Source organism: Peromyscus californicus, unplaced genomic scaffold (genome assembly GCF_007827085.1).
Source record: "Peromyscus californicus insignis strain IS unplaced genomic scaffold, ASM782708v3 Scaffold_18__1_contigs__length_77618521, whole genome shotgun sequence".
Lineage (NCBI taxonomy): Eukaryota > Metazoa > Chordata > Mammalia > Rodentia > Cricetidae > Peromyscus > Peromyscus californicus.
The window spans coordinates 51713079-51737272 of record NW_026294480.1 but is presented as its reverse complement, the minus strand read 5'-3'; the positions used below and the strand labels follow the sequence as shown (position 1 = coordinate 51737272).

Sequence of the window (24194 nt, the reverse complement as noted above, 5' to 3'; positions counted from 1 at the left end):
TCCACAGCTTAATTAGGAACATGACGACTTAACAGGGCCTCCACTTACGAATGTGACTCTTCTGCTTTGAAGTTCTGTGATCCACACTGCTAGTGTTCACTAATCCTGCTTGACGCTGTTCTGACTGAGTTTGTTTCCTGTGTCTTACAGGGGGAGACTGTGCAACCTTAATGAAAAACATGGGTCCTCTCCCAGTTGATATGGCCAGGATGTACTTCGCTGAGACGGTCTTGGCCTTGGAGTATCTGCATAATTATGGAATTGTACACAGGGATTTGAAGCCAGACAAGTATGCACATTGATGAAACAAATGCCTTCTTTTCCATAATACTGAACATTTTCCTCTGTCTGAAATGTTTTTAAGGCTATTTGCACGTTTCAAAAATTCTCTTAATATAAAAAAATGAGTTATTTTAATAGTAACTTAATGGTAATTTTTATACATTTTTTTAAAGACTACAATGCTTACAATGAGAACTTATAAGAAACAGAGAAAAGCGACTCTAAATAAAGCTAGAGTTAATTTCCTTTTTATCATGTAAACTTTTGAACAGTGACATGGAATGGTGCTGATTTCTGGAGCATTTGCTATTTGGCATCATACTGAGATGAACTTTACCTGTCCCTTGGTCATATCCATGATGCGATATTCTATTTCACTCATACTTCATTAGTTTGGAGTTTATTGTAGCCTCAGATTTAAGATGCAGCTAGAATTTTTCCCAAGCTGTTCATCTTGATATCATGTATGGGATATTCCATGCTTTCTTCACTAGTGAGAGATGCTGCTAAGTGTGTTGAAAAGTGACAGTCTAAGTTCCTACACATCAGAAAGCTTGGAAAACCCAGGGAAACAGAAGAACAATTTCATATACAACTATTAGAATCTGGGCATAACTACTGCTAGTTTGTTTGAGATATGACCTTTCTACATATCCATGGCTGTCCTGGAACTCACTGTGTGCACCAGGCTGTCCCCAAACTCACAGAGATCCACCTGCCTCTGCTCCCCGAGTGCTGGGATTAAAGGCATGCGCCATCACCACCTGGCCCTCCTTCTAGTAGTTCTTTAAAACTCCTCTATCACTTTAACATTTCAGTTGATAGAATGCTATTTTTTTTACTTACAATGAAATATTTTAATATATTCAAATGTAAATTCTTTGCATGAAATAATAAATCCAAGCTCATGCTTAGTAAGTTCAAATCAAAGCTGGAAGTTGAAATATGAAAAACTATGTTTTTCTGTCCAGATTCTTTTTATCTGTGTCTCATTTTATTCATGAATGGATTACTTGCCTGAATTCCTGGTGTATGTTATAGGACTGTTGGATTATTTCTTCTCTGTTTTCTTATTCTGAAAATGGAAAGGTGGCTTGGTGGTTAAGAGAGCTGCTTTTACAGAGGACCTGAGTTTGGTTCCCAGCACCCTCATTATATGACTCACCCTCACCTTTGTCTCTAGCTTTACGGGCTCTCATGCCCTCTTTTGGACTCCATAGGCACCCTTATTCACATACTACCACCCATACACACATGTATACACATAGCTTTAAGAATAAAATAAATCTGAAATCAGTCACAGTCAGGGTGGTTATGGCCATAGTCTGAAATAAATACGACTATGGAAAGGAATCAGCCTCCCATGCCTAAGTTTTTAGAGTCTCTAAGTGTTGCAGAAATGATAATATTGTACATGACTGCTCCAAACAAAGACAGTGGAGCCTTAGCTTTGGCCCTGAGTTCCGAATCATACTCCGCTCTCAAATGCCAGTACTCTATGGCTTTGCACGACTCCCTCTCTTACCAGGCTTCATTTTGTAGTGTGGTTGATGTATTACAAACTGAAGCGGGGGAGAGGGAGACCTGAAACAGCAGCATTTGCTTTCAAGTGATTGTTGTGCTCTTTGTCCTTCTGTCCCTAGCCTGTTGGTCACCTCCATGGGGCACATAAAGCTGACCGACTTTGGGTTATCTAAGGTGGGACTGATGAGCATGACTACCAATCTCTATGAAGGTCATATTGAGAAGGATGCCCGAGAGTTCCTAGATAAACAGGTACGCTTGGAGGGGGCTCTCTCTGTGGAGAGATAGAAAGCTCACCGCAGCCAGTGAATTCTGAATCCACCTGTGTAGGCCAGCTCCACATTAGTGCTGGTGTTTGGATGTCTGTATAAGCCTTGCGTTTAATAAAGTGCAAACTGCTCCCATTTGTCTCCCAGGGCCTCTCTGAACTGTCCGCTCCCCTCACATTCCTCCCCTAGCATTAAGGTCTATTAGCAAGATGAACGGTCTAATTGCACACGAGTGAGAGGGTGAGAGAGACAAATGGAAAACTGTTTTTGTAAGGAATTCAGGAGTCTCAATAGAGTACTCGTGAAACTCATGATGCATTGCGCAATCTCAGCTGCTCAAATCCGAGCTATGGCCCATTTCCTTTTAAGCATGCCTCATTACCATGTTCCCACAATCTGTTCATTGTGAAGTTACTTAAGGTAAACCCATCTCAACTGGCATGCCTTCCTGATATAACCACAGTGAGAATCAGTTTGATTATATAAATAATCGAACTACCTTCAATAGTGACAGATTAAACATGTACTATTATTTCTCAAAAACTCCAGTTTTTAGTATTGTATAAAGCTACACACAGGTTAGGTTTGCAGTTTGAAACTAAGCATAATAAATGTAAGTTCTTTGTTATTATAATGTCTTGAGGTCTCTCTCCATGTCTTTCCTTGTAGGTGAGCAGGTGTATTTGAGGCAGAATAATTGTTTAGTCATTTTGTTCATTTTAATTCATGTCTAATACTCCAATTATTATAATATTGCAATTTCATTTCAGGTCTGTGGTACACCTGAATACATTGCCCCTGAGGTGATTCTGAGACAGGGCTATGGGAAGCCCGTGGACTGGTGGGCCATGGGCATTATCCTCTATGAATTTCTGGTTGGATGTGTGCCTTTCTTTGGGGACACTCCGGAAGAGCTATTTGGACAAGTCATCAGTGGTAAATATCATCCAGAGTTATCTTTAAGCCACTATTGGGAAACAGCTACTTAATGTAAATCTGTTGTGTGTCACTAAAATGTTAACCTTTATCAAACATTTGAGCCAACCAATTAAAAGAACTCACTTATCGTAACATGCAACTGACTCTCGTGCATTCTCAAGAGAGTGATATGTGCTGAAATGGATCTGAGGAAGTTTTGTTAACATGGAATTTAGAAATGGGCTCGTGGTGTGTCCAACTTTCAATTGTCTACTTTTTCCAAAAGAAATTGGTATGGGATTTATAAATGCTTTCATTGTTAGCTGGTCCTGCATTTTCATAATAGGAAAGTTGCACCAGGGAAGAAAAGGTTAATGTGGGTAACATTTACATAAATGGGAAAAATGGCTAATGGCACAATGAAGAAATTAACAAAAAATGTAATAAACCCTAAAACAAATGTCTACCAAATAATAAATAATGAGAATGGGAAGGCAGTAAATTGAATCCGCAGATTGCTAATGCTTTCATTGGTAGTTGTGATGTGTAATGTTATTTCTATAGCAGCTGTTCATCTTTCATTTAAAATTCAACAACCTTTAGATCTTAACATGCAAGCTGACCCTAACTATTGTCATGCAGCATGTGGCACACCTAAATGATAATTAATTAGGGGCCACTGCTCCCCTCCCTGCTGATGTTATAAATTCCCCCGATGCATAGATGACAGAAAAGGCTTCTCTACCTGAAACGTTGTCAGGCCTCTCCGAAATCCCCATCGGCCACCTCTGGTCCATCCTGGACTGCACTTCTGCCAGCCAGCAATGGAAATAGGGGGAATTTATGTCACTCATGAAGAGCCCCTAATTGTACTATTCTTTTCTGATGTTGGCTTTGCAAGCCAGGCATATTTGTAAACTTTAACAAAGTAGGTGTGTTGAATTGCCTGCAGTGTCAGAGCCCTTTCTACAATATCTGAGCTGTTTATGGATTTATAACTAGGCTGTTTTCTGACAGACCGAGGCCCTGAATGGCAAGGGGAATCAACTCTTTAATTAACACAAGCAGCAAGGGCTGGCTTTGTTCGTGATGCCTCACGGCTCTGATGCATATTCATGTTGTATTTTCCAAATCAGATTTCAACTGCAGCAGAGGAAGCTAGAGGCAGGCACACACAAAAATAACTCATGTTTTTATTGCATTTCCATACGCACGAGCACGCATACCTATCTCCAGGCAAACTCTTTTAGAGCAAGAACGTAGTCTAATATCTTGGACAGATTTTTAAATACTCCCATTACTACAATTTCCTTGGGTTTTTCTCTTCCTCAGCCTTAACATTTTGGATTTTACCTTTATCTCTAGAAATAATTACTTTTTATAAAATAGCCTTTTACTCCTTGGAACTAAAGAACTGGGTGGCCAGGACCAAATTCTCTGTTTAGGCTAGTGAAAAAAACTCTTACACTTGGATGGTCCCCAGTGGGTAGGCCCTTGACATGCAGCTGTTCCGTTTCTGTCTTGTTAAATCCTCCTAATGGGCAGAAGGAGTGACTTGTTAGGAGACATTTTTATCATTGGAAAAAGGGAATAATAGGTTCTATTTTGCTGAAATAGTCTAATCTTAACCTTGAAGAAAACGGTGCTGTTTGTGTCTTGTAAAATAATACTGTCCAAACTCGGCCATGTAGAAGTCAACTGAAGATCTTAAAAGGTAGGTTTGGGTTCAGTGTTTCTAGGATGGAGCCCAGGATTCTGCATTTCTAACAGTCCTCCTGGGGATGTCCGGGCTGTGGGGAACTAGACTGCCCTTTGAGTGATAAAAGCTATAGACAACTTCTCTTTCTTTCAGATGAAATCAACTGGCCTGAAAAGGATGAGGCCCCTCCTCCAGATGCCCAGGATCTGATTACCTTGCTTCTCAGGCAGAATCCACTGGAGAGGCTGGGAACAGGTTAGAGAGCGTGTGTGTTGCTTTGGCCAATATACAAGAAATAATGTTCTCTGGAGCAATCTGAGGCTTTTTGCTAATGTTTTCTGTGCGGGCAACATCTGTTAGTTGATGTAGGACATAGCTACAACACATTAGAGCAATATTCTTTGGGGGGTGTGTGTGTGTGTGTGTGTGTGTGTGTGTGTGTGTGAGAGAGAGAGAGAGAGAGAGAGAGAGAGAGAGAGAGAGAGAGAGAGAGAGAGATTGTTTTACAACAGCATATACACTAGAATGGGTAGGTCATGTTCGTTTTTGGGTTTTGCAAAGCTGAAGCTCTTAATTTGTTTCAGTAAAAGGCATCACCAGGGCATGTGCCAATCTTCTCCTGAAAAACGTGCAACATAAATCACCGGAAACAGAAAGTCAGATGTGTAGTGCTCTTTTGGTTATGTTTATAGCATACAGTCCATGAGGATTTGACCCAGCAGACTTCTTTGTAATAGGTCATCAGTTCTCCACCTGATTATTATAAATGAGGGCCTGAGGCTGAGCCATGCTGTCCTGTGGTGGTGCTCAGCACCATGACCCAAGAAAGGGGATTGATTAAACCATTGCCTTGGAAGATAGACAGGATGGTCTATTTGTTTCTTGCTGATATTGTCCCCCTAGCTTTACAGCCAGAAGTTACATGCTTCCTCCCCCTCCCCACTCCCCCTCGATATTCTGGATAGACATACTTAGACATATCACGGGATAGTATCAGGTCTGCCTAGGTGAATTTGTCTTAGTGAGACAAAAATGTTAAATGTAAATGCACATACTCTAGATAGTAACTAGTGGCTTTTTCAGTGAAAATTGTTGGTTTGATGGGGTCATTTATTCCGAAGTTTTCATTCTATTCCATTATAATAGAAATATCAGTAAAGACTGAAGCAATCATTTCCTCCCCCATTTTCCCCATGACAGTCATTTGTGATGGTTCCAAATATTTCCCATATTCTCTGGATCTGTTCTTGTTTCTGTGTGGACTGCTGAAGGCCAGGCCCAGTGGCACAAGCCTGTAATCACAGTATTTGGGATGTGGTGGCAAAAGGATCAGGAGATCAAGATCATCCTTGGCTACATGGTACATTCAGGGCCAGCCTGGGCTACATGAGACCCTATTTCAATAAAAAAAAAAAAGACCACTCATTACATTACACTAGAGCTTTAACAATAATTCAATAAATCAAGGGCCAGAAAACTATGGCCTGTAGGTCAAATCTGTCCAGTTCCTTGTTTTCTATAAATAATTTTTTTTAAGCAGAAACACAGCAATGTCTTTTCATGAGACTTATCATCTGTGACTGCTTTCATGCTACAACAGCAGAGCTGGGTAGTCATGACAAACTATATAGCCCATGTAGACTAAATATGGACTGTTCTGCCTTTTCCACAGAAATTTTGCAGACCCCTTGTTAGAGAACTCAGGAAGGCTTAAATCTGGACTGACCTTGGAAATAACTATTGAGCTGAGCTGCCTGCTGGAGTCGCATGTCCCTTATTGCCCCTTTCAGGGAATGAGTGTGCTTTACCCTGGAAAGGCCTTGAAGATCGAGGTTGAGGGTGCAAACTGGGGCAAGATGGCTAGCATCCAAATCTTGGCTGTGGGGCCAAGAGCAGGTTTTCTTGACTCATGCTCCCTCAAGGCATCATTGTGAGGTATGAGGATGTCACCCAGGAGTAATTCTTAGAGCCAGATGTGACGCTTCTGGTACTACATTCGGTCTTCCACTTGTGGAGCCCCATACCTTCCTTTTGGGTAGGGGCCATGGCGTGGTGGTGGTGTGACTACCTTGGAGCCCACTGTACTCCTTGAAATGAGTTTATTTCTCCCCATCCTATCTGCTTTTCCACTTATCAGAACTGTCAAACAAGCTCATTATTTCTCTCCTCCTGTGACCTGCCCTCGGATAGATCTGTGTTATGGGTCACGAGATAAGAGTAGCTGTCAAAGAAATGGTGTCACAACTGCATAGGGGGCAGATTCTTAAGGGGAGGTTTTGACTCGGTTTTGCCAACTCTGAGAACCAGCTGCTTTTCAAGATTGTCCTGTGATAGCACAGATACCTATTTAGATTCCCCCATTCAACTGACCCAGAAGAAGGGCTTTTATGAATTGACTGAAAAATGCATTTGAATGGGTACACCCCTCCAAAGGAGGCTCAACAGCCCTCTCCCCTGCAGTCCCCTAGGGCCAGTTTGGAGGTTTTCCATTTGATAGTCTGCCCTCCGCCTTCTCTAAGAATACTAGGATCTTTGATTAGGCTTGACTTAACAAGACAGGCCAGAGACTGCGGCCAGCAGGTCCTTGCGTATATATCATATGCTGCAGGTTATCTCTCTGCACATTTTCTCATTGACTGCTACTGTCAACCTCTGACAGTTTGAAGAGCCAATTCCCTAGGAGAAACCCAAAAGAGACATTTAAAGGTCCTACTCAAGCTCTGAGAACAGCCAGGAAGTGATTGCCAAACCGCCAGGGCTGATGTGATGGGTCCCAGTAGGGCCTTGAGAATGATGTTGCAGATCCTGCAGGCCTGCCATGCTGCTTCCAATGACAGCATCTTGTGTTCAACGAATATTTAGCGGGCAAAATAATGCACCGTGAAAATGTGTGAATGCACATTTGCCTGAGACACTGGGGAGGCCGAGAGGGGAAAAAAAAGGCTGTAAAGAGCATAATGAATGTTTAAGAAGCTTCCAGGAAAGAAGAGGCACTCAAGGGAGTGCTGGAGTGCCAAACCAGAACTTGCAGTGTAGGCTCTTGTGCTACGCAGGAACTATACATACTCTTGAACTTGGAGAGAGCTGAGTGGCAGCCTGGCTCGCTGGCTGACCTTAGAGCCGTTCAGATATGACTGCCACCTGTAGATCAGCTGTGAGCTCTTAGGGCTGTCTCTTTCTTCTCATCAGCCTCAGTTTCCCAATTCTCTAGGGGGTATGAAAATGGGCATATTGAACGTCTCAGGATTATCGCGGGGACTAAATACAATGTTCATGTCGGGGTCTAGTACATGGAACTAGCTGGTTACCAGAAGATCAAGCCAGCCTCTTCCCCTCCATCTCCCTCCTTCCAGCATGCATGAACAATCTGCACGTAGTTCACAATGCTGTCCCCTATGCCTTTGCCGGCAGTTAAGCCCAGAGATCATCTCCTCGTGTTTATTCTGCGTTAATCTTTTCTTCTTCATCCCTCCATGAGTACACGAGAAACAGGGCCTACTGATAACTGCCTCTTGCTGGTAAGGCAGAAAGGTCAGTGTGAAGAAATTGGGAGCTATATCCTCTGTGGCTGTGACCCGTTGGGGAAGACCCCCTTGTCATTGTCCAGAGAAAGGAAGGAGAGTTCCATAGAGAAGTAGATGGGGGCAGTATCATCTGGAAGTGCCATACAATTCTTAGAAGAATTGCTTCAACAGGTATAAATAGCCCAGAATTTCAGAGCAGTGTCATGGACAGGGCCCCGTGAGCAGCAGCGGCTTTAATGGTTATGGTCATGGAGCCACGACTGGGCCAAGCATCCTGGGATGCCTCTCATGGACCACTCATCAGGACTTGGCACTGGATCTCAGTATCAGCACCATGGAGAGGCAGTGGAATGGGGAAATGTGCAATCCCTCTTGGCCTTTGTGCTTTGCTCCTCCTCATAAATAAAGGAATGCTAGAAGGAAAATGACCCCGATAGGTGTTTAAGAGGACATTCGTTGGGAGCTGAAAGGGAAGCAGGGCTCAGTGGACTAGAATGGGATGCGGGGGTGCCCCAGAACGGGCTTGCCAACTGGCTCAGCTCCCCAGCCTAGGCAACAGTGGGCACATTTCACACTAACGCAGCAGAAAGAGTGAAGCGGGGAGCAACTAAAACGTGGGACCCCTGTGTAGAGGTGACACTGTGGCCCCGCGTCTGGGCCTGCATAGTTTTAGGCAGACCTAGGTGCAGCCTTCTTATTCTTCTTGTCTGGAGGAGCTAGCCCAGGCTATCTCTGGAGGAGCTAGCCCAGGCTATCTCTGTTGCTTTTCTTTAGTTTCTCCATCTAAAACTGGGGTTGATAATGCCGACCCTATCTTGGGTTTTTTTCCGTGATTTGAGTAGATGAAACACAACAGCTACAGCATCGACAGCAGAACTGTCAGGACAGGATGTCACCTCAGGGGTCCCTACAGAAGCTCAGGGCCCAGAGGGATGTGGGGCCCTCACTTGCACTGCAGCCAAGAATTCCAGGATAAGATAGCGTGAAGCAAAGTTGGGGCTCACTGAGGAACGAACAGTGCCCACTCAAAGGCAGAACCAGGGTGCAGGCATTAAGAAAAAGGGATACAAGTGTTCTAACAATAGCTATGTGATTTTGTGGCTCAGCAAGTTACAGGCTCAAAGGCTGTAATTTATAACCAGATTCAAAAGATTAAGTAAAGTTCTAAAACTATGAGCTGGTTTGCTTATTTTTTTCTATAAGAATTACCTTTTATGAATAAAATTACAGGGTGGCTTATTAGAGGCATTATTTGGGTTTAGGGATGAGAGAGGGGTACAATAAGGTTCAAACCATAGGGTGCAAGTATTTAAGACATGCATTTGGGCCTTAAGCATGATTTGTTAGCTGCTATAACACTTTATTTTTTTTTCTTTTTTGAGCTATATCTGGCAAAGGAAGTATTTCTCTTTGCAGGGAGTCTTTAACAGAAATTTGGATTTTGTCAGTCAAATGGAAATTTTTGACCCTCAGCTAGTAAGAAACATAAAGCAGACACTGGGGGTTGAGGGACTCTTCCTTTCTCATCCCCGCTTCATTTTCCCTGTCTTTCTACCTACCTCAGTACTCAGCACAAAACGGACCTGCAGATTACAGCTGGGAAACCTCTGGTGCTGTGGTTTCTCAGTTTGAGACTGATCTGGAAGCTGAGAAAAGTACCTGCAGAGAATCTTGGAAGAGTCTTATCCTTGTGCTTCATAAAAAAGCAGTCGGCTGGCCCCTTTCGGCACGATTCACCTTTTTTCTTTCCCCTCCATCCCAGTGTTTTCAGAACACCTGAAAGGTGCACAGAGCAGTGTCTCTGGACCACAAATAGCATCCTTGCCCCAGCCAACATCTTCCACCTCCTTTGCCTTTCCCATTCTGACCCTTTTGTACCCACGGGAGACGGGATGAGAGGCATGGGTGACAATCACTGAGAGAAGTGTCTACATCCTCCCCTAAAAGAAAGCTGGACAGAGGCAGATTGGATAGACTCTAAGCTGATCTTTTTTGTTTGTTTGGTTTTGGTTTTTCAAGACAGGGTTTCTCTGTGTAGCTTTGCGCCTTTCCTGGAACTCACTTTGTAGATCAGGCTGGCCTCAAACTCACAGAGATTCGCCTGGCTCTGCCTCCCAAGTGCTGGGATCAAAGGCGTGCGCCACCACCGCCCGGCTGTGCTGGTCTTTTGAGAGCTTTCTTCATGGTGCTTTTTCAGGCTCCTATCTTTGTTATCTATAATGTGTGTGCTAGAGTAGGGCAGGGTCCTGCTCTTACCATGTGACCCTCTTCTCTTTTAATGGGATGCTACATTTTTGATGGGCCTTGCCCTTCAAAGCCACTGTCTAAAATCATCAGATAAATAAAAACCTCTTAACAAATTGTGCTGTGACAATTATCTGGAAAACAGAAGGCTCAACTTTAGCCATTGTGACTGATTTCTGTTAGCTAAATTATAAATCTGTTTGTCAGTTCCTTACTCAAAGATCTAAACCACAGAATCTAATTCCTACCTATGTCAATGAGCAATCCGATAAAACTGAAAAGTAACCATTAAATAATATTTAGAAAAAATTCATCACTGTTAACCTTCTCTCCAGAAAAAAAAAAAATCTTGCTGTAAGCACATTTTTGTACCTTGTTAGAATTTTCTGGGTTTGTAATGAGCCATTCTGCTTTGGGCCAACATGCATCCATGTCCCCAGGTTCAGTATAATGTGATTTTAAGTGGCCATGTCATTAACCTTTGAAAAATGGAAGAAGTCGTAGAAAACTAACAGAGAAACGCTGTGCTACAGCAACTGCTGTTAGCAAAATCAGATTTCCTGCTGATAAATTATAGGAATTTTTTCCCCAAGTTTTGGTTGTAGAAGTGGGTGGAAAGTATGGATTCCATGGCTTCTTCATTGCTCTGCTAATAAATACTTTAAGTGCTTTGTAAGACTTGGGGCTTCCTTTGGCTCGGAGGATGGCTCGGCCGCTCACGTCTGCCTTGCTTTGCTCCCTCCCAGGTGGTGCCTATGAAGTGAAGCAGCATCGGTTCTTCCGTTCCTTGGACTGGAACAGTTTGCTGAGACAGAAGGCAGAATTTATTCCCCAACTGGAATCGGAGGATGACACAAGTTATTTTGATAGTATGTGCATCATCTGACATCCTTTGGCCTTTACTCGCTTTAAAAACATTTCATCTCCAACTTCGAGCTTGCCGATCTCATACCCACAAATTCTAGAAAGCACAGTGCTTTGCTCTAGATACGCATAGTGAAGTGGTCTCTGTTAAAAACTGAAACTCTCTGAGTAACCCAGACTGTTACATTCCTCTGCAGCTCGGTCAGAGAAGTATCATCACATGGAAACGGAGGAGGAAGAGGACACCAACGATGAGGACTTCACCGTGGAGATCCGGCAGTTTTCCTCCTGTTCACACAGGTTTTCAAAAGTGAGTGAGGCGGGGCATCAGCAGACAGAATCTGGGAAGGTCTCCAGTAGCTGGTGTCCAGCCCAGCTGGACTGGACCATAAAAACATCTACCCTTTGTGGGGTGTGAGGTCTCCAGCACTTAAAACTCGTGGTCAGTTTGGGAAAATGGCCTCATTTTCTTGAGGACCAGGAGTTTCTACCCTGTAGACATATCCGTTTGTCTCTGGAAATTAGGGCCTGACTTTGGGAGTTTGTTGTTACTGTTTGCTTTGTCGTGTGTCTCTAGAAATTAAGGCCTGACTTTGGGAGTTTGTTGTTACTGTTTGCTTCGTTTTGGGGCAAAGACTCGAAAAGATGGCCATCTTTTCATGATGGTTGTCACCTGACAGACGTGCTGACTGTGACCGTTGTCATCTGATGAACTTTCTTGCCTGCCCTAAGAGCTAGGCTGTGGAGGCCTCACCCCTACTCTGTCAGGTGTCCTACAAGAAAGAGCAAAGGCTTCGTTCGTGGTGTGGGGAGATCTCCCGCAGTGTGACACAGGAGTAACGCTCAGCTCTAGGCATGAGCCAGGGCACCTCCAAAACTGAAGTTTTCTTGTGGGCAGTAACTAATAAAGATTGTCAGTTATTTTGAAAAGGCAGTAGGAAGCCACTCTAGAATTTTAGAAATGGCAGAAGATAATTAAATTGATTCTTAAGAAAATGCCTTTCTATAAATTCAGGTCAGATTTAAAAACAAACAAAACTGATGTTTTTGGGTAGGGTGGGAGCCCAAGAAAGATGGAAATAAACCCAGAGGGCACCCTTCCGCCCTTCTGCTGTTTTCAGTTGCTACACATTTGTGGTTGCCATGGCATTCGTTCGCATGGTTGTTATTTAGGAATTCTATAGCAATTTGTGATTTTAAAGTGCTCTGTACATTTTCCTAAGTGATTACCCAGAATGCATCTGCAAGTCAGCCGTTTATAGGAACAACACGGGGTAGGGATTTCCCTGGAGACTTGTGGCGAGTGTGTCCTGAAGCAAGTTTAACTACCATTCAATGGGTACCTACAGCGTAACCCATCGTCCAGCCTCTCAGAACCCACCCACCTTAACAGTTTGCTTCTTTACTTTGGAAGGCATTTTATTTTCCCCCAGCTCCCATTCTTTAACCGGATGCTTTTCTAACTCTACAGATCGTGGTAGGCCCAAGGCCCATTTCCATGAGAACAGTGGGTAGCTGTAGGGTAACAATTGGGTGTGCTTGCCTTACTGGGCTCTCCATACTCCCAGTTTCCTGTGAGAGAGTGGAGATTCAGAAATGGACTAAAAGAGACCAGTTTGCCTGAGCTCTGGCCTCCCGCACCAGCAGCTGCCTGCCTGACTCACAGGCCAAGCCGTACGCCTGGTGGTGCCCTTTCTCCTTCCACAGAACCCATATCACTCCAAGTACTGACACAGACTGTCACTTACTCTTCGACTCAAATCACTCAATCATTTCTATTTGTTTTTCTCCTTTCTGCTCTGGACTGGTGGCCATCAGATGTTTTTTTGTCTTTATTCTTTTTCTGGTTACTTTTTGGACATGAAACCAGCCACTCCAATTTTTCTTTGCAGATACAGAGTCCATGAGATATGGTGAAAGTGGGGTTATCTCTTGTGGCATGCGCACAGCGTCGCCAGGGTTCCCACTTGCATGTTTCCCCAGTTCACACTAATTGTATACTCAGGGGCGGCTGGGGGTATTTTTTCCCTGAGACTTTGGCTCTTTCTGATAGGCTCTATTTAGATGTGATTTGTAGGCAATGTGCTGTGGATATCGCTCTGTATGCTGAAAATATGCTGCTCTGATTGGTTGATAAATAAAGCTGTTTGGCCAATGGTGAGGCAGAATAGGGTTAGGCAGGGCATTCTAACTAGAGAGGAGGAAGGAGAAAGGCAGGACAGAGAGGACGCTGCCAGCCGCCACCATGAGAAGCAAGATGTGAAGGTACCAGTAAACCACAAGCCACGTGGCAAAGTATAGATTTATAGAAATGGGTTATTTTAAGATGTAAGATCTAGCTAACAAGAAGCCTGAGCCATTAGGCCATTCTGTTTTAATTAATAATATAAGCCTCTGTGTGTTTATTTGGGTCTGAGCAGCTGCAGGCCCTGGGTGGGACTGGAGAAAACTCCAGCTACAGCAGAGGTCATTTGCCTCCCAGGTTTTCAGCAGTATAGACCGAATAACTCCGAATTCAGGAGAGGACAAAGAAGACACAGAGGACAAAACCAAAAGCACAACTCTGCCATCGACGGAGACGCTCAGCTGGAGCTCCGAATACTCAGAAGTGTACGTGAGATGCCTCCCAAGGGCCCTCCTAAGCGGTGGCTACTAATGCAGTGCACCCCAGACCCACCTCCAGAGTTCCCAGTACAGTAGACCTCAGACTTCTGCTGAAAGCCTGTATTCCTCTCATGTCCCCTGCTTGAGCTGACACACTGGGTACCATATCGTCAGAACCATTGCCCTAGGCATGCACTGCTTTACCAGGTTTTTTGAGACATCGTTATTCTTTGTAGTTTTGGTGCCTGTCCTGGATCCCGCTCTGTAGACCAGGCTGGCCTCGAACTCACAGAGATCCACCTGGCTTCGCCTCCCGAGTGCTGGGATTAAAGGCATGCACCACCACCACCCGGCTCATCAGGTTTCTTCAAGCCTTTGCCTTTAATGATTTCCTGGGGTGTATGTGTGACTTGTTTTTGTTTTTCATTAAGGCAACAGTTATCAACCTCCAACTCTTCAGATACTGAAAGCAACAGATGCAAACTCAGTTCCGGCCTGCTTCCCAAACTGGCTATCTCAACAGAGGGAGAACACGATGATGCTGCCCCGTGCTCTGGAGACCCCAGAGAGGAGCCAGAAAAACCAGTCCTCCCTCCTGAGGAGTGTCCCCAGGAGGAGCCCGAGGTCACCACTCCTGCCAGCACCATCAGCAGTTCTACACTGTCGGGTAAGAGGTGGCCATGGCCACTCTGCTCAGGTGCCATGCTGGGAAGGGGCTGTAAGCGCGCTGAGTGCCAAGCCTTACCCAACCAGACCCTCAGGATGAGCGTCTCTCTCCTCCTAGACTTCTGGCCCCTCTTCTTTAGGGACAAGCTCCTAAGAACTCGGGTCGGCTGCCTCAGCTGCATCCTCTGTGCCCAGTCATGCAGCAGGCGGACTTGGCTTCAGTTGGACCTTGGAGGCACTTACACTGCTAGCTTCAGTGGGGTCCTCTGGTGGCAGGCCTAACCTGCCAAAGGAGCGTGTCCGTGGCTGCTGATAAAATAGCACAGCGTGTAGCACAAATCCAACTTAGAATGAGGTCCATTGTCACACAGACCATCCATCACAGTTCACTTTGAAAATGGCTCCAGTCATCTCTAAGATGAAGTACGAAGCCAGCTTTCCCTCCAGCACTGAGCTCCATGGTAGCGTCTTTGAAGGAGTCAGATCCTGTTACTGGGTCGTGTTGTACCAGACACACCTTGTTGTCCCAGTCCCTGACCACTAACCTCACACTGACTGTAGCAAAGTGCTTAGACTGTGGGGTTTACAGGACACCTGTGTGAGGGGAGTGAGAAATCCCACTGTGTCTCCCCTGGTGTCGGATTGCATCTGAAACCCCACCTCTGTGTGTAGTTGACGCTTCTCAGTCTCGGGCGAATGGAGTCCGACATCCCTGAAGCGTCTCTGCTTGCTGGGGTGAAGTCCAGTGTCTGGGTTGCTCTCCGACAGCACTTGTGTCCCTCTGTGTGAAATGAGCTTCCTGTCAACAGGAGCATTGTCTTCAGAAGCGTTTACAGCCCTTAATATCTCATTACCGCTTCCTGGCTCTTAACGGAGGAGGTGTTTTCCTTATAGGACCAGACTTCAACTTACTTCCCCCAAACACGCCACTTAGGTGCGCTTATGACAGCATTTGGTTTATTCAGGCTGTCTAACAGCACATCCTTCTGCAAAGTAGGGTGGGTTTATGCTTTAAAAAAAAAGCAAGAGATGGCTCTGACTTACAGTTGCTGCAACGAACGTTTTCATTATGCCATTTTTAATATGCTATACTAATAAGCATAAATGATTCCAAGAGTTTCCATCAAAATTTTTAAACTGAATGTTCATAGTGAAAGGTTGTGTTTTTTTTTTTAAATCATATTTCTAAAAACCTTTCAGGCTAGATTTCAGTCTCCCTAAAACGTTTGGATCTGTGGATCATACATGCTTATAGTTGACCTAAGAAACTAATACTGGGTTTTCGTTTTCTGTTTTTACACTTCAATTCTGTTTCCATGCTGGCTAATCCCATTTAGTCTTAACTATGAGGCCAAGATAATATTGTAAAAATAGTATAGGTACATCTTATTCTAAGGTTCCTGGCCATACTTACCTTTCTCTTCGTATCGAATGTAGGGGCTCAGTATTTTATATTCCTGGTTATAGGGGTCTCTGTCTGGTTCTCTGTTGCCTTACCCTGAATATAAAGTATACTCACCTCCATTTAAAAGTTCTTGTTTACCATATCTCCGTATCCTGAGCCTCCTCACTATCAGAAAGGTAGCAGGTGAAGGGGAAAGGAAGAGTAACGTCTAAGCACTTGATGGATTACTTTCATAATTAAAAATATCTGCTGAGGTCCTGCCATGCGTTGTGATTAATAGTGTCAACCCACCTTTTCTCACCCTGTCTCCCCCATACACACACTAAAAATAATCAGAGACCTTGGGGGCTGCACAGAAGAGAAAGATGAGCGTTGATTTGCTTACAGCCAAGGGTAATTAAGGAACCTGAGAAGCGTGGCTGCAGTAAAATTAAATTTGTGGAATTTTATATTGCTCCACCATCAAAAAGAAGGAACCCTTGACATTTAGAGAACATTAAGGTGACATTACCTGCCATTGGCAGAAAGAGGCACTTGCTTATGCACAGTGCTGTAAAATGAGGTTGGGGAAGGAAGCGGGAGGGATGGGAAAAGGAGATAGTGTGCATCCATGCTGACATTTGGGAAAGCACACGTCGGTATCTGTTTCGCCTTTCTCCTTGACTACATTGTTCTTGAACCCTGGAGAAGTCACGGTTGTGAAATGAGAGCTGCGGTGTGCCCATGCTCCCAACAAATTATTCATTGTGAAGAGAGTCAGCCCTTTGTTTGCATCTCTCCATGTCACTCCTCCCACATGAACCCACTCCGAAAGGAAGTGACTCATCCGAAGCTCAGCTTCAGTGTCGAGGGGAGAAGTTTCTGGCTGGTGAAACAGTTTTCATCAGGCCCTCCAAGAAGCAACAGATTTCTTTGAGGGAGCAGACTAGCTGCACTAGTTAGATGAGAAGGTGTTGCCCAAGAAGGGAAAGGCTGTTGATATCTGCCTTAAGATTCCCTTATTCCGTTGGCCCAGTGGGTGTTATTGTAGAAGTCCAGGAAGCTTTCCTGTTTGCACAGCACAGTGGATGGCCATAAAGCATGCCATAGCCACATCTACCAGTATCACATGCTGGGCTTCCCCTTAGACAAACCCAAAAGGTGTATGCCCCTCCACAAACTCGGGCCAGACAAGAGCTGTGCAGCTGAGTGGGACGTGTGTCATGTAGGCCAACTCTTTTCCACACAGAGAATCCTGTGTGGCCAGCATTTTAAGATGAGCTGGCTATTCATTCAGAAAATCCTCTGCAGTGGTATCACATACCATACATGCTTTATAGATCTATAACAGTAGCATTAATGAGTTTGTGGACAGGAGGCCTAGAATATAGAATTTTATGTTGTATCTCCAAAGCATAGAATTTGAGATATTTATGAGATCTGGACAGAAAAAAAAAAGTATTATCAGTGATTTTTAAACCAGAAGATGTTTAGCTTGGTGAATAAAGAAAAGTAATACAGACAGACTGCTCAGTTTGTCTCTGAGAGATGAATCACGTTTCTCTACCTGAGAATTCCCTTACTCTCGGCCTCTGTGATTATCCACCTCACCACATTCCTACATGTTTCTATTCTTAGGGAAAGTCCTAATGTTTTAACTTAGAAGTAACCCCACTGTACATTAGGGGTTAGTAAACTGACAGAGAAAGGTGTGTCTTAGAGGAGATGGAGAGGGATGTTCGGGGACCAGCACAAGTCACAGTCTAGATTGAAAGCTGGGAAGATAGAGTTTGCTACTAAGTGATGTGGTGAGTGGTATCTTGTCCTTTGAAACTTACAAAGAGCTTGGAGTGAAAACAGGCATGGAAGAAACTGATTCTTTCTGTGACTTACATACCTGGGCCCATGTTTATCTTGGGAAGTTGAGAGGAAGGGGCACAGACATGGCCTATGCGGTGATTAAATGGTGTCCCTCTATCCAGATGATTAGCAGCAGTCCTGATAATCACTAGTAGCAGTCTGAGGGGGAGGTCGGTGCGTTGCGTTTATAAGATGACCTCCTTGAAGGCCCATGGGAGGACACTCTCTGAGGGTTCTGAAATGATAGATTGTAGGAAGTATTCTCCTGGTTAAATGCAATCATTAAGAACGTACCTAACCGTGTACAGGAGAATGAAGCCTCAATAGATAGCACCTCCATCCTCCACAGCATCGTTCTCAAGCCCGTTGCTTTTCACATTCAGCCTGGCACATTTGCCCAGGAGCCAGGGTGGAAGTATCCAGTGTTGGGCCGTCCTTTTCTCTCTGTCCCCATCTCCACCTCTCCTATCCTAACTTTCCCTGAATGTGTTTATTCCTTCTTCTTTGTACAGTTGGCAGTTTTTCAGAGCACTTGGATCAGATAAATGGGCGAAGCGAGTGTGTGGACAGTACAGATAACACCTCAAAGCCATCCAGTGAACCCACCTCTCACATGGCTCGGCAGCGATTAGAAAGCACAGAGAAAAAGAAAATTTCGGGCAAAGTCACAAAGTCCCTCTCTGCCAGTGCTCTGTCCCTCATGATCCCAGGAGGTAGACAGACATCAACTCGCATGAAACTGTGTGATTTGTGCATGCGCTCCTCTCCCTCCTCCCCCAGCCTGGAATGCTGATTGAAATGCAAGATTGCATGAGGCAATCACGGGTGGGACCGCAGGACAGTTCTCCAGGGCCTTTGCCTAACACGCTAGTGAATTTCCCCTCCAGGACCCCTGGACACCCAGAGAGCATGTGCATATCTGTCTCAGTTTCCGTTCTGTTTCTGGGGATGAGATGAGAGCTGTTTCCTTCCCACGAAGGCGGATTTCATTTGTTTTTCTTAAAGTCCCTTTCCTCCCCCACCAGCTAAATAATGAGTTTCCCTCCCTGGGATAGCTCTTCTGGAGACCACGTACTGTGTGTGTACTTTCCAGAGCTGTTTACAGCTCAGGTGTTGGAAAGCTAGGTGTGCTTTACATCATCTAATTAATGAGGAAACAGACACAGAATAGAAGCTTCGCGTTTCTGGAGATGGCAGAGAATTTCTTCGCAGGAAGCACTAAAATAAGATGTTTTCCCAATCTTGTGGACTGAGCTTTGCTTTGTCCAGCTAGTAGGCAAATTAATCTCTGCCCTGTTTTGGGAAACCGGACTTAATTGTGGTTTTGTTGGATTGCGGTGTTTTCCTATGACTTGGTTTTGCATCTACTGATGAGTAAGTCTGGCATAGATGAAATATACACAGTGGTGGTCATGACATCACTCAGTGAGAAAGAGTGTAGAACTGGCAACCAAATTCTTCTATAGGTGATATGTATTGGGAAGAACACAAACTAGGCATCAAAGAGATTACTTTTTTACATTTCATATTTGTACAAAAACTGATATAAACAAATGTTCTTAAAAGCATAATGCAAATTCCTTTGCTAGGAAACATTCCACTGAGCCCAATAGGGCAGACTCCTAGCTCTGTCATCAGTCTGGCCATGCATATTTCAAAGGTGGCCCCACTGTCCATGTGCAACAAGGAAGGGCAGTTCACTGCAGTTTAGTCCATCTGTCCAAGCAGGTGAAGTCGCCTGCACGTTGGAAAAAGAGGAAAGTAACACCATTTGTAGAGGAACGGAAGACACCATGTAGTTAAGAAGAGGGATCCTGGCCGTCCCACAGTTTGAGTCTTGAGTGTCTGCTCTGGTCTCCACTCACCTATCATGAAGGTCTCCATCCACCAATGACCTCTTTTTATCTGGCCTTTGGATTAGACAGACAAGTATCAGTAAAGAGACTCTATGTGGCACATGAAGTCAGAGTCAAAGAACAAACACTTACAGTCATACACTTAGCTTTACTCTTGTTTGGATTTAGAGCACATCGACTATGGACCTTCCTGGGACCACATTAGGTCTTGCCATGTCCCTCTGAGTCTCCAGCAGCACCTTGTTGCCTTGTTCTAACCAAGTTCACATTTAACCTCAGCACGCTCTGTAGATGATTGTCTTCTCAGAACACACACACACACACACACAGAGTTCCATGACTAGTTAAGATCCACATACATTCACATAGAACAGTGAGCTTGCATCTTATCTGCTCTGGCTGCTATAATACCTTATGTTCAGATAAGTTATAGAGAGTAGAATCTTTTGTTCATGGCTGTACAGGAAGAAATGCCCAGTCAAGGCCTCTGGTGTCTTGTTCTACATACATGGCATCTCCTAAAGGCTCTCAGGCCTCTTCCAGAAACACACTAACCCCATCACCATAGGCAGAGTCCTTATGATCTAATTATTTTCCAAATACCATTACCTTGGGGGTTAGGTTTTAGTTTCTGAGTCTTGGAGAATAGAAATACTCAAAAACAGAGGTTTGCTTCTGAAACGGAGTAGAGATGGCATTTGGGGATATGAGCTGATTTGCTCCCAGCATGTTTCTGACCTTCCTTATCCTTGAAGAAACACTATTCTTTGAAGCTACTGTGTGAAGGGGAGCAGTTGTAACCGTAGTCATTCTTTTATGGCTAAGTTTCTCAATTGAAATGTGTTAATAAGTACTAGCTCAGTAACATTGCAAAAAGCAGCTGGTAATTGATCCCTGTTTCCTGCCGTGTGTTTGGAGAATCACGTTAGATTGTTTAGTATAAGATTTGGAGAAGAGTATATATCGTTGTACACATAGTCTGCTCTTGTAGAGATACACTATAAATACATGCATCTATAAACAATTTATTTCACTGAAATAATTTAAAGACACCACAACCAGCAAACTCTGTGTAGAAAAACTAAAAATTCTTAATTTTAGGGTATTAATTGAAACATTAAACAAGAAAAACCCTTTTGATCTTCCCTCAATAGGCTTGAGTTTCACACCCAAGCTAGTTACCGATACAAGCATTTTTTTATGCATTCATCTTTTACCATTAGAAACAAGGGATTTGCTTCAGGATCACTCTTTGTTTTCCTGAGTGTGGTGGGGCTCCCCATGGGGAGGGTGGCTGTGCCCTGGATGCACTTTGACGCTGGCTTCTTTGTGGCAGATATGTTTGCTGTGTCTCCATTGGGAAGTCCAATGTCTCCACACTCCCTGTCTTCGGACCCTTCCTCCTCACGGGATTCCTCTCCCAGCCGAGACTCTTCAGCAGCATCCGCCAGTCCCCACCAGCCCATTGTGATCCACAGTTCAGGGAAGAACTATGGATTCACCATCCGCGCCATCCGCGTGTACGTGGGAGACAGCGACATCTACACGGTGCACCACATCGTCTGGGTGAGAGCAGAGCTTCGTTCTTGCCAGTTTTCCTTTTCGACTGGCCTAGAGTGTGCAACTGTTGACCAAAGCATAGTGGATGCTGATGTGTTTCCTGTTTCTGTGGCCTGTGGGACCCATTGTCTTTTCCTTTTAGTGTTCTTTTCTCTATTTTTATCTTTTCTTTTTCCTTTCTTTCTTTTTCTGCCTTTTCAAGACAAGATTTCTTTGTGTAACAGCCCTGGATGTCCTGGAACTCACTCTGTAGACCAGGCTGGCCTCAAACTCACAGTGCTGGGATTAAAGTTGTGCACCACCACCACCCGGCTCTTTTCTTTATTTCTATGGTAGAATTAGGAATTTCCCCAACTAGTCAGTTTTCCTAACTCTGCCCAGTTTCTGTGATTGCCTGCCTGCCCATTCTTATGTACCAATCTGGTGAACATGAAAACAATCTTCTTCATATCCCTTTATTGTCCTTTAAAAAAGGGGGTTTATTTTATTTTTAATTACATGTATGTCTGAGTGCAAATGCCCACAGAGGCCAGAGGCCTTTGATACCCCAGAACTGGAGTTAAGAGGCAGTTGTGAACCATCTACCATGGGTTCTGGGAACTGAATTCAGATCCCCTGCAAGTGTGGTACCCTTAACTGTGGGGCCATCTCTCCAGCCCCTGTCCTTTACATTTCTTTTTTTTTTCTTTTCTTTTTTCTAGCTTTGTTTTTCAAAAATTACATTCTTGCTCACTTGAGACTGTTTTAAAGAAACATGGGAATTATCCTGTTTTAGAACAATATTGGAACAGGGGCCATGCCTTTTTGAGTTCCTATTAGGAGCATGGGATCATTCACACGGTGACAGAATATCCTGACAGAAGAAACAGTAGGTGTTGGGTTGTCATGTGTTTGCTTACAAATATGTCCTCTCCTCTTGGACTGTAGAATGTAGAAGAAGGGAGTCCTGCCTGCCACGCGGGACTAAAGGCTGGGGATCTGATCACACACATCAACGGAGAGCCGGTCCATGGACTCGTCCACACTGAAGTCATCGAGCTTCTGTTGAAGGTACTGTTTTTCCTGTGTCCTGGCCATGGAGAGGCAGTAGGTAACCCTCAGGAATCAGCACTGTGAGATCAGGTTCTCTGTGGCATGGCCCCACTGTCAGTCCCACCAGGGGAAGGGATGTAGCACTCAGAAGTCTGATACGAGCCACAGCTGTTATGAGCTCTCTGGTTTCGTGCTGTGAACAGGCGCCCTTGAACCTGCACTCTGACTACCGATATTTGCTTCCACTACCCGTCTTCCAGTCTTACACGAATTCTCTGTTTATAGTCGCCTAGTAGATTCCATGTGGGACCCGCCAGTCCTGAGGGTGAACCTCAGAAGATGTTACTCCAGTACAGGAGGAAACGGTGCTGTCTGACCATGAAGGCAGCTCTAAAGGTTTTGTTTAAGAGCTGGCACTCCTTTTAAAGACAGAACTTTCGACGTATTTACATGCGCTCTAAATGATAAGTAGAAGGATGGCCCTGGCAGTTTCGAGGCTCCCCCCCCCGTCTCATACACATGTCTAAGTTCAGTTTCCATGGGGGTCAGTTCTTACTTAAAAGGAGCATCAAATGGAGCCTGTGGCATCAGATCCCAGAGAGCAGGGATAGAAACAGAGAGTGGTGTGCACATTCATCCTCTGCGACGGTCTTCTGAGAGTCTTGATTCACTACCCGCTAACTCCAGAATGCAAAGTCAAAGATATAAAATTAGCTGAACTTGAATTTGATTTTTAAATTTTCTCAGGAAAAGGCTGCTTTATCTGAGATGAGAATCTCAGTCCCTTCCTTACACATTTTTTGGGGCAACCTCTTACTTCGTGACCAGCCAGAGAGATTTGAGCATCAAAAAACCCATTAGGGAGATAGAGGATGAATGTGTACAACTGTAAACCCCTATGCATGGTTTAAATAACATTTGAGACCTCATATTGTTGATACAGAGACTAAGGGATGTTCTTTGCTGTCAGTGAGTACAAGACATGTATATGAGAAAAACAACTAAATTATCCCAGGCTGGGGCATAGAGAGGAACATTGTGATTCTGGAGAGAACATTCTAGGAGAAAGGAGAGGCATGCCAGGGGAGAAACACTGATGTGGAACGTGAAGGCAGAAGAGTGGGTGTGCAAGGCTTTCAAAGACAGACACATGTAAATGCCTTTCCTCCTCCCTTCCCTGTCAACCTCCAGGCTCACACTATCTAGAGTCTGCTCCAGGCTCCAGAAGCAATAGTCTCTGCATCCTAAGGTCCAGGGTGAGCTAGGAGATAGAAATCTGTTAGTGCTCTTGATTAACTCATGGTGCTAATTAAAACATTGGCCTTGGGTTTAGGGGTCAGTAAAGGAGGATGCTGCGGTTCATTTTATGTCCAAATGTGCCCACGGGAAGACAGGACCACATAGCTACTTCTGGTCCAAGTATTTCAGTTCGATGCAACAATCCTTTCCTTTTAAGTTCTCCAGCAAGGGCGGGATAACATTCCCCGTTAAGCATCCCAGAGATGGGAGGCTGCAGGGAACTGCTGACTTTGGGGTCCTGGTTGTGAAAGCCACCTGAAGCTGTCTTAGACCACCTAAGGACAAAGTCAAGAGGAAACACAGGTTACTGAGCCTCCAGAGCCTCCTCACCCACAGTCTTTGATCCTGTGGTCCCGTCTTGTGATGAGAGCCTGGAATGACGGTCAAGCATTTGTCTCCTAGATCCAGAGTGTGAGTCTTTCAGTTTTGTGGAGACTGTTGAGAGCAGCAGACGAAACAGCTCACTACCTCCAAGGTTCTTTGGCCCTGGAGAATAATTCGCTCATCCAACCGGTGCCTTAGAGCAGTGATTTTTTTTTTTTAAGCAAAAGGAATTTAAATTAGTTTGCTTTCCTGTTGCTGTGATAAAGACCATGATCAAAAGCTACT

The 24194-nt window shown here is 44.4% G+C and overlaps 1 protein-coding gene across 17 annotated transcripts in view; it reads left to right on the top strand.

Moving 5' to 3' along the window:
* Positions 1 to 24194, top strand: part of Mast4 (microtubule associated serine/threonine kinase family member 4) — a 590473-nt gene that overhangs the window by 550044 nt on the left and 16235 nt on the right. For 14 of the 17 annotated variants that reach the window (XM_052743380.1, XM_052743379.1, XM_052743378.1 and 11 more), the window contains 11 exons: positions 151 to 289; positions 1926 to 2058; positions 2846 to 3011; positions 4846 to 4947; positions 11207 to 11329; positions 11522 to 11634; positions 13807 to 13934; positions 14360 to 14595; positions 18351 to 18551; positions 21031 to 21260; positions 22182 to 22304. In XM_052743380.1, the coding sequence (XP_052599340.1) occupies positions 151 to 289; positions 1926 to 2058; positions 2846 to 3011; positions 4846 to 4947; positions 11207 to 11329; positions 11522 to 11634; positions 13807 to 13934; positions 14360 to 14595; positions 18351 to 18551; positions 21031 to 21260; positions 22182 to 22304 (1694 nt within the window). The remainder of the gene's footprint in view (positions 1 to 150; positions 290 to 1925; positions 2059 to 2845; positions 3012 to 4845; positions 4948 to 11206; positions 11330 to 11521; positions 11635 to 13806; positions 13935 to 14359; positions 14596 to 18350; positions 18552 to 21030; positions 21261 to 22181; positions 22305 to 24194) is intronic. The other 3 variants (XM_052743383.1, XM_052743381.1, XM_052743394.1) reach the window with 1 other exon arrangement.